Consider the following 12,164-nt stretch of genomic DNA (forward strand, 5'->3'; position numbering starts at 1 on the left):
TTTTACAGCTAAGCCAGGTGGTCGGGTGAAATGTCAGTACATTTCTGCAGTGGATAAAGTCATCTTTGTGGATGATTACGCAGTTGGATGTAGGAAGGATCTAAATGGCATCTTGTTGTTGGACACAGCTCTGCAAACTCCTGTTTCTAAACAAGATGACATAGTTCAGCTGGAATTGCCAGTGACAGAGGTAAGTGATTAGTAGTATTTCTATTACGACTTCTGCAGGAACCCCCCCACACCAGATTCTCCTAATTCGCCTTTAACTTTTTCCTAATGAATATATGTATTTTTATTATAATACTGTTACTATGCTGGGAAAAAAAGACTTCGCCTTTTCCTCATTTGCATGTATTTATCATGTGCAGAGTCTGATTTTCATCATATCCGGGATCTCTCAGTAATCATACTATGAAGTAGCCTGGAATCTGCATCTGATCAAAAGAATTGATAATTAGGCTGATTGGTGGTAAAGTTCAGGATACATGAAATCTAAATAATACAACGGCTGCCAGTTTGTTTTCAGATTGATTTCAAGTTGATGATTGCCTTTTAAAAAAGTTTAAAATTTCCTGCATCACCTTCCTCAATTAATAAGATTTATGTAACAGGAGAGTCATAATGAAATACGTTTTTGTCCCTGTTTAAAGTCAGCTATAGAGAGACTGGAGAATATATTCATAGACCTATATATCACCAATTAATGTCCTTTTTTCTTGTTTGCAAGTATTTTAATTAATTTTAGCTATTGGTATATTTGAGAGAATCGGTCATGGAGATCCATTTAACTTGAATAAGAATAATTAACTAGGAAATAGTATTATGTGTGCACACTAGCTTTTTGCCAGTTGTGTCTGGATGATAACAATTGGATGAAATTTGTTGTTGATCGTGGAATCTTGTTTTAATATTTTCAAGCTTGCAATTTACCACAAATGTTACTTGGGGATGCATATCAATACAGAATACAAGAAATAAAATGGCTCACTATGGAACAACATTTTAAAAGCATGGATGAATACAAATCTGATGACCATTTGTCTTAAATGTTTGATTAATGTATTACTAATAATAACATTATTGGGTTTTGCACCTACTGCAGAATTTCACTTTTTGCATTTCAGGCCCAGCAACTGTTGTCTGCTTGCATAGAGAAGATAGATGTGTCAAGCACAGAAGGATATGATTTGTTTCTTGCACAATTGAAAGATGGATTAAAAAATACCTCACATGAAACAGCAGCGAACCACAAAGTTGCAAAGGTAAGAAATCTTATCACTGTTTTTAAAGCCACAGGGTTATGTTCCTTGCTGCTGCTATTCTATATTTGATTTTTAACAGTTGTTTTTCCTTGCAATGAATCTGCTAGTCAAGGCAAATATGCCATATAATGGTTGGAAAGGAAAAGTTGGACACTTTGTGTTTAGTTACCATCATGTGTTTATCATACAGAGAGGATGCGTGTATTTTTTTAGCCATTGTTTCTGTCTTAACATTGGACAGTAGTCCCTTCATAGTAAGCAAAAGACTGAAAGGGAAATTTTGGAGTATTTTATACAGTTATTCTTTTTGAGTGAACTGTTTTCAGAACAAACATAAATGTAGTTTTTATGTTTATATTTGTAGGCTTGAGTGTCGGCAACTCCTTACACTATCTGTGTTGGGCAGGGCTGCTGGGAACAATAAGTCACCAACATCTGGTGGGCCAGAGGTGTACTATGTTTTCTCTGTTTCAAAGCAAAATATCTCAAATATGCTGGTGTGCCATACTTATTTTTAAAGGTCTTTTATACTCATTAGCCTTTTTGTCTTTTTATTGTGTTTGTGTCCTAAAAATACATTCCTTTGTGTTTTGGAAGCTGAGATCTTGTAGTCAATGACTCAAATTTAATTTTTATTTAATTTATTTTTTTAGTGGGCAACTGTTACGTTCCATCTCCCTCACCATGTATTGAAATCTGTTGCCAGTGCCATTGTAAGTGAACTCAAGAAAATAAATCAAAACATTGCTGCCTTACCTGTAGCTTCATCTGTTATGGATAGATTATCTTACCTCTTGCCCAGTGCACGACCGGAACTTGGCGTGGGGCCTGGCCGATCAGTGGATAGGTATGGAGAAGTTAATTCACATTTTTAAAAAGCTGTTTTACAGTTTGTTTCATTTGCATGTGTATTTTTAGTCTGCTCTGAAGCAATAGCACAAGGTTATTGGGGGTGACAGATTGGCTGTTGTCAATGCTATGTCTGACAATTCCTCCGGATGAGTACAAAGAGGCAGAAGGCAGAGAAATGGTAGGTTGCTTTTTAGAATTGTAAGTTTTCTGTGTATAGTCAGCATCACATGATTTATGTAAAGGAGTCACTATAGCAGGCTATATAAACTACATACGGGCAAGAACTATATATTGTGGTGTTAGTTGTGATGTTATCCCTTTGGATAGGTTACTTGATACCTGTAAGTAAAGCCCCACTCTACAGAATCCTATTTCTACAAGTACCCAATTTCACTTGGACTCCACAAGTTTCATTAAAAATAAACGTGCAGAATGGTGCCTATCCAGCATCCAGCTGTGCAGAAAGAAAAATGCTAAAGTAACTTGGGTAGTAGGGAGCATTCTTCCTAGAATATTGATATATTGTAAATGGTTGGGCTTCCTTGTCGAGCCACTTTGCATCCAGGATACAGTATTCAAAATTCCCAGCACGTCTAACATTTGAGACTGGCAATTTGTCTGATGATTGATAGTCTTCCTGTTTTAGTTTCATGAGTAGAGTTAGAATGGTTTTAGACTTATTTCTGGGTCATCTGGTATAGTTAATCATAGCACATCTTAGATACTCAAGTTACTTTATGCAGAAAAACGTGTGAAGACCAGGCACTATGCTGTTTTGTTTATTTGTTTAGTTTGTGGAAAGCAATAACATCCATACAGGACAACATAATTAGTATTGCATTTTCAGGTAATTTACATATGTTTTTAGATATGTAAAACCAATGTGAAGATTAAAAGCTGGCGTGGGGAGGCTCTTGTTGAACTCAGTGAATAGATACACATCTGTGTGCTGCTAGTTTTGGTAATGTATTCTCTGCAAGAAACTAATTGTAGGGAAGCACATGACTTATGGTTTATCCATTCCTGTTTTTTGAAATAATTCATGAAGGGAAAAACCAGAATTCGTAAGCATGCAGAGGTAGAAGGAAAAGATTGCTGCAGCCTTTTTAAAAATTTTGCAGACTGGTTGTTGCATTGCCATTATCGTCATCATACATACCTATGAATTCACATGTTAATTTTTTATGTGAGGAATGGGAAGCAATCACTATTCTGGGAATTAACCCTTAATTGTGAGCATGTATCTATGGTGGAATACAGATTCTATGAGGAAGAATTACAGAATGAGTTAAGAAATTCAGCAGATGGAGGAAGAGAAATACGGGTGATTATTTAAGTTGTGGATTTTATGAGAAGGATGCAAACAGTAAATATTTTCCCATTTTCTGGAAGGGACGATGGTCACTTAAGACTGGAGAATTAATAACAGCCAGGCGGCCTTCGAACTGTTTTAAATTTGTAACTGCTTTTTTCTTCTTCCAAGGTCTTTAATGTATAGTGAGGCTAACAGACGGGAAACCTTCACTTCATGGCCTCATGTAGGTTATAGGTGGGCACAGCCAGATCCCATGGCTCAAGCTGGGTTCTACCATCAGGTAAATAAATAGATTTCTAACTGAAATCATAGCAACGTATTTTTCTCAGTGCTGTATATTCAAATACTTTGTCTTATGAAAATACATTTGATAGTTTTCTGTTGTTCCTGACTGCGCCTTTAAGTGCTATTGCTATTAACTATATTATATATTTTATGTGTGGCCCAAGACAATTTTTGTTTGCTCAGTGTGGCCCAGGCAGGCCAAAACGTTGGATACTCATGGTTTTTGGCCTAGAGTGGCTAGACTGATGTAGGATTTAAATTCGGATGAGGTGAGTGAAGAGGCGAGAGCAAGATGGATCAATTATGTCAGGCAAATTTCCAATTGCAATATGTTAAAAACCTCTTGGGTTTGCTAAAAATTTCTCAGATAGTCTGTAACCTTTTGATTTATGCAAGTGCAACAATTACTCCCCAGTAGTGGAGTTAAAAGTCTCATTTTTTCAAATAGTTATTTTGAGATCTGCTACAAAATGTCCTGGGAGAGCGAGAAAGGCTAGTAAAGCATCCAGCTATAGTAGGAGCTTCTGAAGCCTTTTTCTAAAGACACTTCAGTGATTTCCAAAAGAGAATAGTTGCATATGACTATTCCACCATGTCCATAGACATTCCACATGTGTGTGTGTGTGTGTGTGTGTGTGTGTGTGTGTGCGTGCGCGCACACATACACACACACACACACACACTGAGGGAGGGGGAGAGGTTTACTCTTATTATAAATTTGTGATTTTCTCACTTTGTAACAGCACAAGAAGACCAATATTGTTACATGTAATATACACTCTGCAAGATTATCCCCAGGAATTTGCATTTATCCAGAAGATATTTTTCCTTTCATTTTTGTATGTGTGTGTTGAGATAGTAGGTGAAGATAACTTCTCTGCTATGTCTATTTGTATATATGGGATACTGTATTTCGCATTTAATATTTCATTTGTTGCTCTCGCTTCTCCCACAGCCTGCATCATCAGGAGATGACAGAGCCATGTGTTTCACGTGTAGTGTATGTTTGGTATGCTGGGAGCCAACAGATGAACCTTGGTGAGAATGTAATATTTTAAACCTATCTGCATTGCTTTCTGTTCTATATGTAAGAACAATTTCTAACCCTTAGAAATTGGGTTAGATCTATTTAGACTTTTTTGACATACTTAGGTTCACGTTTGAGTACAATATTTAAATAATTAAAAATCTCAAAATGCATCATAGTATTTTCTGACAGAATGATTTTAGAATTTAATATTTAAATATTAAATAAAATGTTTTTGAATGCTCAGTATTGGACACAATTTCCATTTGGGAATTTTAGTCTTATTTTAAAAGAACATAAGAGTATTTTAAAAATTAGACTGAATAATGATGTCTTTAGAGAATGGAATGAAGAACCAGCCAATATTCCTAATCATCATTCTTAAATAATGCTTGTAAGGAAATTATAAGTATTTCAGAACCAATGATTTCCCATTAGTGTTCTGGAACTTAGGGATAACTGAGTACATCTATACTCCCTTATTTCCCAAATTGTAAGTTGATATTAAGTTATTTATACACCAATTCACAAATCTGAGAGAAAAATGTTGATAGGAAGTATCTACTTTTCTGATCACTCATCTTTATACACTTTCTGCCTAATATGTTGGTTTTCTTTCTCCTTTCCCTAAAATGAGCACTTTTATGCATTCTTAAATTAAATCTCAAAATGCTGGACTGTGATCAAGTACAATAATTCCTTAGTGGTATGAACACATGTTATGTGAACATTTAGGTAAACATTTTTCTTCAAAATTATGAATTTGACATGCATTCAGATAAAAATTAAAAGTGAATGAGTTCCTTAGTGCTTTCTGGATCCATACTATGAGAGATAAGATGGGGGAAGTACAGCTACCTGTGTCAGTGACTATAGAGTTCTAGAGAGTCATCTTAGTTCTCCAGGTAAGATTGTTTGGAGTTACAGCTAGCTGCAGTAGGGGAGTAATGACCAAAAATGACCTTTGCTCCTTTGCTGCAAAAGTGGCTATGAATGGGGTTTTGCTCACAGGAACTTTGGAAACTACACTTTGTCTCTTAACTTGCCCAGGTTAGTGCTTATCTGCAGCAAAATTACTAATGAGAAAAAAGTAGTGATGTTCCTTTTTAACACTTATCTTTCTAATTCATTAAGGTCTGAACATGAAAGACATTCCCCAAACTGCCCATTTGTGAAAGGTGAACACACGCAGAATGTGCCCCTCTCAGTCACGCTGGCAACAAGTCCAGCACAATTTCCTTGTACAGACGGCACAGACAGAATAGTCTGCTTTGGATCTGGAAGCTGTCCTCATTTTTTAGCTGCTGCAACAAAACGAGGAAAGATCTGTATATGGGATATTTCAAAACTTATGAAGGTATCTTGTTGCCTGGAGTTGTAATGCTAATTATATGAGTAAGAATTTGCATCTAGGTTTAATTATGTTTTTAAATTTGCATAGGTGCACTTAAAGTTTGAGATCAATGCTTATGATCCAGTAATTGTACAGCAACTGGTATTGTCTGGGGAACAGACCTCAGGGGTTGATTCAAGAAGACCAACAATAACATGGATAGAAGATTCATCTAGCTGTTCAGATATACCAAAATTAGAAGGAGACAGGTATGCTAATAAATATTTGATTGAATACGAGTTGCTTATTTCTTTGGAAGAGGACACTAGTCATGGTGTACTGAGGTAAAACTATCAATGTTTAGTTCCTTCTAAGAGAAGATAATTTTGTTTTCACAATTCATTAGTTTTGGGAATGAGGACCAATAAAAGTTACTTTAATTTATATTTCATCTAGTACGAAGGGTTTCTTTTTACACAGAACAGTTGCTCTAAAAAGAAATTTTTGCACTCATATCTCTTGGCTTATTTTGTATTTGTAGCAATAGCACCTAGATTTAATATATCGCTTCATAGTGCTTTACAGCACTCGCTAAGCTGTATACAGAGTCAGCATATTGTCCTCAGTCTGGGTCCTCATTTTATCGGCCTTGGTAGGATGGAAGGCTGAATCAACCTTCAGACGGTCAGAATCAAACTCTCGGCAGTGGGCAGAGTTAGCCTGCAGTACTACATTCTAATCACTATAGTAGTTGTAGCTAGTACATATTTTTCGTAATGTTTGAATTAGTAAAATGCTCGGTTTTCAACAAGAGCCAGAAACTACATGATTGACACTATTTGCAGTATGTTTTCTGTTGATTTCTCTTGGATTTCTAAAAAAACAATATATGTCCTGATGATATCACTAGTATGAGATTATAAGGTCAATTGGCCCTCCTTATGGTTAACTTGTAATCCTCAACAAATTCTTTCCCATAGACCTTCTAAAGCAAATACTTGCTTCTGAATTAGAGGATCCTGTAGGTTAAATCACAGAATGGATTTAAACTAAGTATAATCATCGTGAGACTCTTCAGTAGCTTACATCACAAATTTAATTTTTTCATATGTAACATGCTGGTGTGTTAACAGGTTTTAATGCTAAAATTTATGTTTAGAAGTAGGTATATTGTATGAAATTGTTTTCTTGGCTTAATATCTCTAATCTTCTTGACTTTAGTGATGATTTGCTAGAAGATTCAGACAGTGAGGAGCATTCCAGATCAGAATCAGTGACTGGTAGGCACATAATATTTTATTCTGAAATATAAATAAGATTACTTGCAATTATTTAGCAATGCTTTGGTCAGTAAAGAGTAAGGGGTCTACTATACCTTGCTATTTGTCTTAGTACTTTGATTTATAATTAAGAAATAAAGAAACCTGTTTTTAACAAAAGAAACAGGGCAGAGGGAAATGAGTTCAGTGAAAGTGTGCCTTATGATCCTTTTCTTCTGCTCCTCCCTGCAATCTTTCCTACAAAGAAGGGGGCAGCCCCAAATCAAGATCCTTTTTAAGGGCTGGCTGATTGAGAATAAAGTATTCGTGCTATTCTCTGAGGACTATGTATTTGCAGCCCTTAAATCTTTTTGGAAGTGGAAGATAGATCATTCTGATGGCCCCTCATTTTCCTTCAAGGTTAGGAACTCTACCACTGATGCTGAAAATAGGCATAGGTCTCCTCTTATTTCTGTTTTTAGGCCTTGGGTGTTTTATATTTCACTTTATCGCTATAGAAATTATACCTGTTTGTGTGGTGATCTTATATTGACACATTGTGGAAATGTCTTATACCATACGTATTTTTAATGCCTTTTTCTGCTTAGTAATTACTTTTATTCTATTAAAATTTTTAGGAGTCAGACATTCCCATGACAAAGCATGTTTTTGCCATCCTCAAGCTTAGGCAAGCTACAATTACCTGGTTTGGATAAAATAGAAATATTTGAAGATATCATTAGATGTTGGTTTGTGCATGTATATGTGTAAAATGAATGAATGAATGTAAAAGTTTACAAAAACATAATCCTACGATGGATAAAATCTGTTTTTTTTACACTGTATATTTTATCTTAAAGGACATACATCACAAAAGGAAACCATGGAAGTTAGCCTCGATGTAACTGCTCTCAGCATTCTTCAGCAGCCTGAGAAACTTCAGTGGGAAATAGTTGCAAATGTACTTGAAGACACAGTGAAAGATTTAGAAGAACTTGGGGCAAACCCTTGCCTAACTAACTGTAAAAGTGAAAAGATGAAGGAAAAGCATCTGGAACACCACAACATTCCCTTTCCTTGTTTGTTAGCTGGAGGTTTATTAACATACAAATCGCCTGCTACCTCTCCCGTTAGTAGTAATTCTCAGAGATCACTGGATGATTTAAGCAGGACTCAAGCTGGTAGTATATCAGACCTGGGATCAACTGACAATGAATCCTGTACTAATTCAGAACTGAATTCTCCTCTGGTAAGGAGGACTTCACCTATATTACTGCTTTACAGCATTAAGGAATCTGATGAAAAAGCAGGAAAAATCTTTTCACAGATGAACAATATCATGAGTAAAAGTTTACATGATGATGGATTTACTGTTCCACAAATCATAGAGATGGAGCTGGATAGTCAGGAGCAATTGCTTTTGCAAGATCCTCCTGTGACGTACATTCAGCAGTTTGCAGACGCAACAGCCAGCCTAACTTCTCCGGACTCTGAGAAGTGGAACTCGATGGTTCCCAAACCTGGAACTTTGGTTCAGTGCTTAAGACTGCCAAAGTTTGCAGAGGAGGAGAATTTTTGTGTAGATTCAATCACTCCTTGTGCAGACGGAGTTCATTTGTTAATAGGACTGCGGACGTGTCCTGTTGAATCCCTGAGTGCAATAAATCAAGTAGAGGCCTTGAATAATTTAAATAAATTAAACTCGGCACTATGTAATAGAAGGAAGGGAGAAGTAGAACCTAGTCTTACGGTAGTGAATGGTGCAAATATCGGTATGATCCAGCATGAGTCACCAGCAGATGTACAGACGCCCTTAATAATCCAGCCAGAACAACGAAGTGCTAGTGGTGGTTATCTAGTGCTTTATAAAATGAACTATGCCACTAGGATTGTGACTCTAGAAGAGGAACCTATAAAAATTCAGCATATCAAAGACCCCCAGGATACCATTACCTCATTGATTTTGCTCCCACCGGACATATTGGATAATAGAGAAGACGACTGTGAGGAACCTACAGAGGAAATACAATTAACTTCAAAGAATGGCAGCGAGAGAGAAAAAAGATCGGAAATCTCTACTCTTGGGCATCTAGTCATAACCACTCAGGGAGGCTATGTTAAAATATTAGATCTTTCAAACTTTGAAATCCTGGCCAAAGTGGAACCACCTAAAAAGGAAGGTACTGAAGAACCAGACAAATTTGTCTCAGTAATATACTGCTCAGGCACTGATAGACTCTGTGCATGCACTAGAGGTAAGATTTTCATTTGTTGTTTTTTTTAAATGCTTCATTTTTCAAGGTTTCTCTTTTTATACCCTGGTGGGTCAACTGGGGAAAAAAGTCAAAATGGCAGCCATCTCATCAAAACTCTGCCCTCTTGTTTGTCTGTCATCCATAACTTCCACACACATATATGACCAGAAGGGCTTTAATCTCACAGGCGCAGCTATTGTCCTGATCTTTAAGAGCCTACTGGTAGACGCCCATTTATTTCTCTTTTTTTAAGCTTTTATTTAAATTTAAAATATTTTGTAATATTTCAGAATAGAAGCATAACTTGTTTTATGTGTAAGATTTCTAAATAGCATAGATCAAAATAAGGTGTGCAAAACACGTTTCTAATGTCACTACTTTTCTAAATGTATATGCGTATAAAAAATTTTCTTGAAATCTTTTTAAGACGTTTACTAATAGTACATTTTTATCTTAGTTTGCATGCACCATTTCCAACAGCTTTAAAACTTTAAAATGCTAATTGAAGGTAATGATTTTGTTATGAGCATATGTTTTCTTGAAAAATCTTATTAGCAGCCATTTTCAGTCAATTTCTCATAAGAAGCAAAATCAAATTTAAATTTTCCACCCAGTAGGGTCCAGATATGTCTAACAACTGCTTTCAGTGCTGGAAATATAACCAAATTCCTACTTTAATTAGTGCCCAGGACTTGCCAAAATTGCAAGAGCACTAAATCATACTTTCAAGCTATGCTTGCTTATTCAAAATTATGTCCATTACAGTACATAATTGAGTTTAAAAAATAAGCCCAATGATATTGATTAAAATGAGGAAGATAAAAGCTACTATTGTCATAAGAGTAACACAATTTTAACAAAGAAATACTGGCTATTTAATTCATAAAATATTAACTATTAATTTAGCAATGTGTTTAAAATAATAATGTGTTTATTTTTACGGCACAAATTCTTCCCCACAGACCTAGAGGGCATTCATGTCTTAGATCTGTTTTCATCTGGGGATTTTTTACATTTTTAAAATAATCTTATCAGCTAAACTATATATTTTCTTGGAAAAAATCTCTGGGTAATAAGTAACTGGACAATAAACAAAAAATTAAATATGTAAGCATTTGCCATATTTGACCTCCAGTTAGTTGTATTTTATGAAATTTTACAACTTCTACAAATTTAGATAGAGAACAGTAATGATCATTGAAAAACCCTGAATGTTATTTGCATATAACAATAGCTTGCCTTCAAATTCAGCTAGCATATTCCATTAATTTCACAAGTTTGTCTTGTAAGCCATGTCAAGGGTTCCAACACCAGATTAAAAATTAAATGTAATAAAGGACAACTTTAATAAATTCCATACTGTATTAGTTGGTGAGCTTGCCATTGTGATTTTCTATGACAAGCCTATGGTTACAGTATAAAATCTGAGTTTGAGAAATCTTAGTTGCAGTTTGCTGTTATTTTATTTATTGTTTATTATTATCATTCATTTGGTTTTAATCCTGTCTTCATCACCCTGAGGTATAATTTTGAGATGGGCAACTATATAAATTGATATAAAGAGTGCATGAAAAATACATTTTAATAACAGGTAAAATTATCCCATTAGTAACAACATGAGTAGAAAAATTAAAATAATAAATTATATTCCCAAAAATACATTTCTATAGGAACCTAAACTAGAATTAACTTGAAAGAAAACATCAATTAAATTTTGTTTCTCTTTTTAATAAATCTTTTCTTAGAGTTTGAAGGCCTTTCTTCTTTGTAGCATGGCAGAAATAATATCATGAAAATGTAACAGTTTATCTTAACCCCAATTTATCTTTTTTAGTTCACAAGCTCTTTCCATATTTTTTCTTTTATCTGACTGTTTACAAATCATCTTACTATGTATTTCTTGGGTTTTGCATTTCATTGGACTCTAAGGGTGCATTCTTTATCTATCTGAAAGCTTTAAATTTGGTAGTTGTTCAAATTTGAGATAAGATCTCCAATTAAATTAATATTTTCTGTTTTTTCCTTTCCTGATACCTTTAAGGCTCAAATTAATTATTTTGTCCCAATCCAGTATATCAGCCAGATCCAATCTAATATCAGTAATAACTTTTTGAATTTTTCCAGTATCAAGCTCCTTATTCATACACCATCATAGGGTTTTTGTGCTGTCCTGCTCACCACATAATGGTGGTTTAGTTGGTTTATAAATATTTCTCAGCAATTCCCTCCACCAAAAAACCCAGGACTGTCGCAATTAAGTCCCGCCAAAAGCACTGGTCCACAGAGCAATGGCCAATGAGTTCACAAGGTACTTGAAAGTTTCCCAAATAAGATAAACCACCAGGCAAAATTAAATTCACAAGACAAGAGGGTTCATGAGGCAAGAGAAGTCACAAGAGTTCACAAGGTATGATCCAAGTCAATGCATGGTGTCAATCCAAAGCAAGGCAGGGATCACAACAAGCAGGAAACACGCAGCTAGGAAGTGAACACAACCCAGCATTGCCTCCATCTGTCTGCTGTGCTAAATAGCCAACATTTGGTGCAGCCCATCACAAGAGGCGAGGCTGCCTCAT

At 35.4% G+C, this 12,164-nt stretch overlaps 1 protein-coding gene across 1 annotated transcript in view; it reads left to right on the top strand.

Annotated features, from left to right (window-relative positions):
- The window catches only part of BIRC6 (baculoviral IAP repeat containing 6), a gene marked incomplete at its 5' end in the record, with an annotated part of 141,333 nt that overhangs the window by 12,589 nt on the left and 116,580 nt on the right, over positions 1–12,164 (top strand). Inside the window, 9 exon segments of the mRNA XM_083350685.1 lie at positions 9–190; positions 1,125–1,262; positions 1,916–2,109; positions 3,598–3,709; positions 4,670–4,752; positions 5,876–6,098; positions 6,183–6,343; positions 7,296–7,354; positions 8,194–9,588. Of these exon segments, the coding sequence (XP_083206811.1) occupies positions 9–190; positions 1,125–1,262; positions 1,916–2,109; positions 3,598–3,709; positions 4,670–4,752; positions 5,876–6,098; positions 6,183–6,343; positions 7,296–7,354; positions 8,194–9,588 (2,547 nt within the window).

Source organism: Vipera ursinii (genome assembly GCF_947247035.1).
Source record: "Vipera ursinii genome assembly, chromosome: 1".
In the NCBI taxonomy this organism is placed as follows: domain Eukaryota; kingdom Metazoa; phylum Chordata; class Lepidosauria; order Squamata; family Viperidae; genus Vipera; species Vipera ursinii.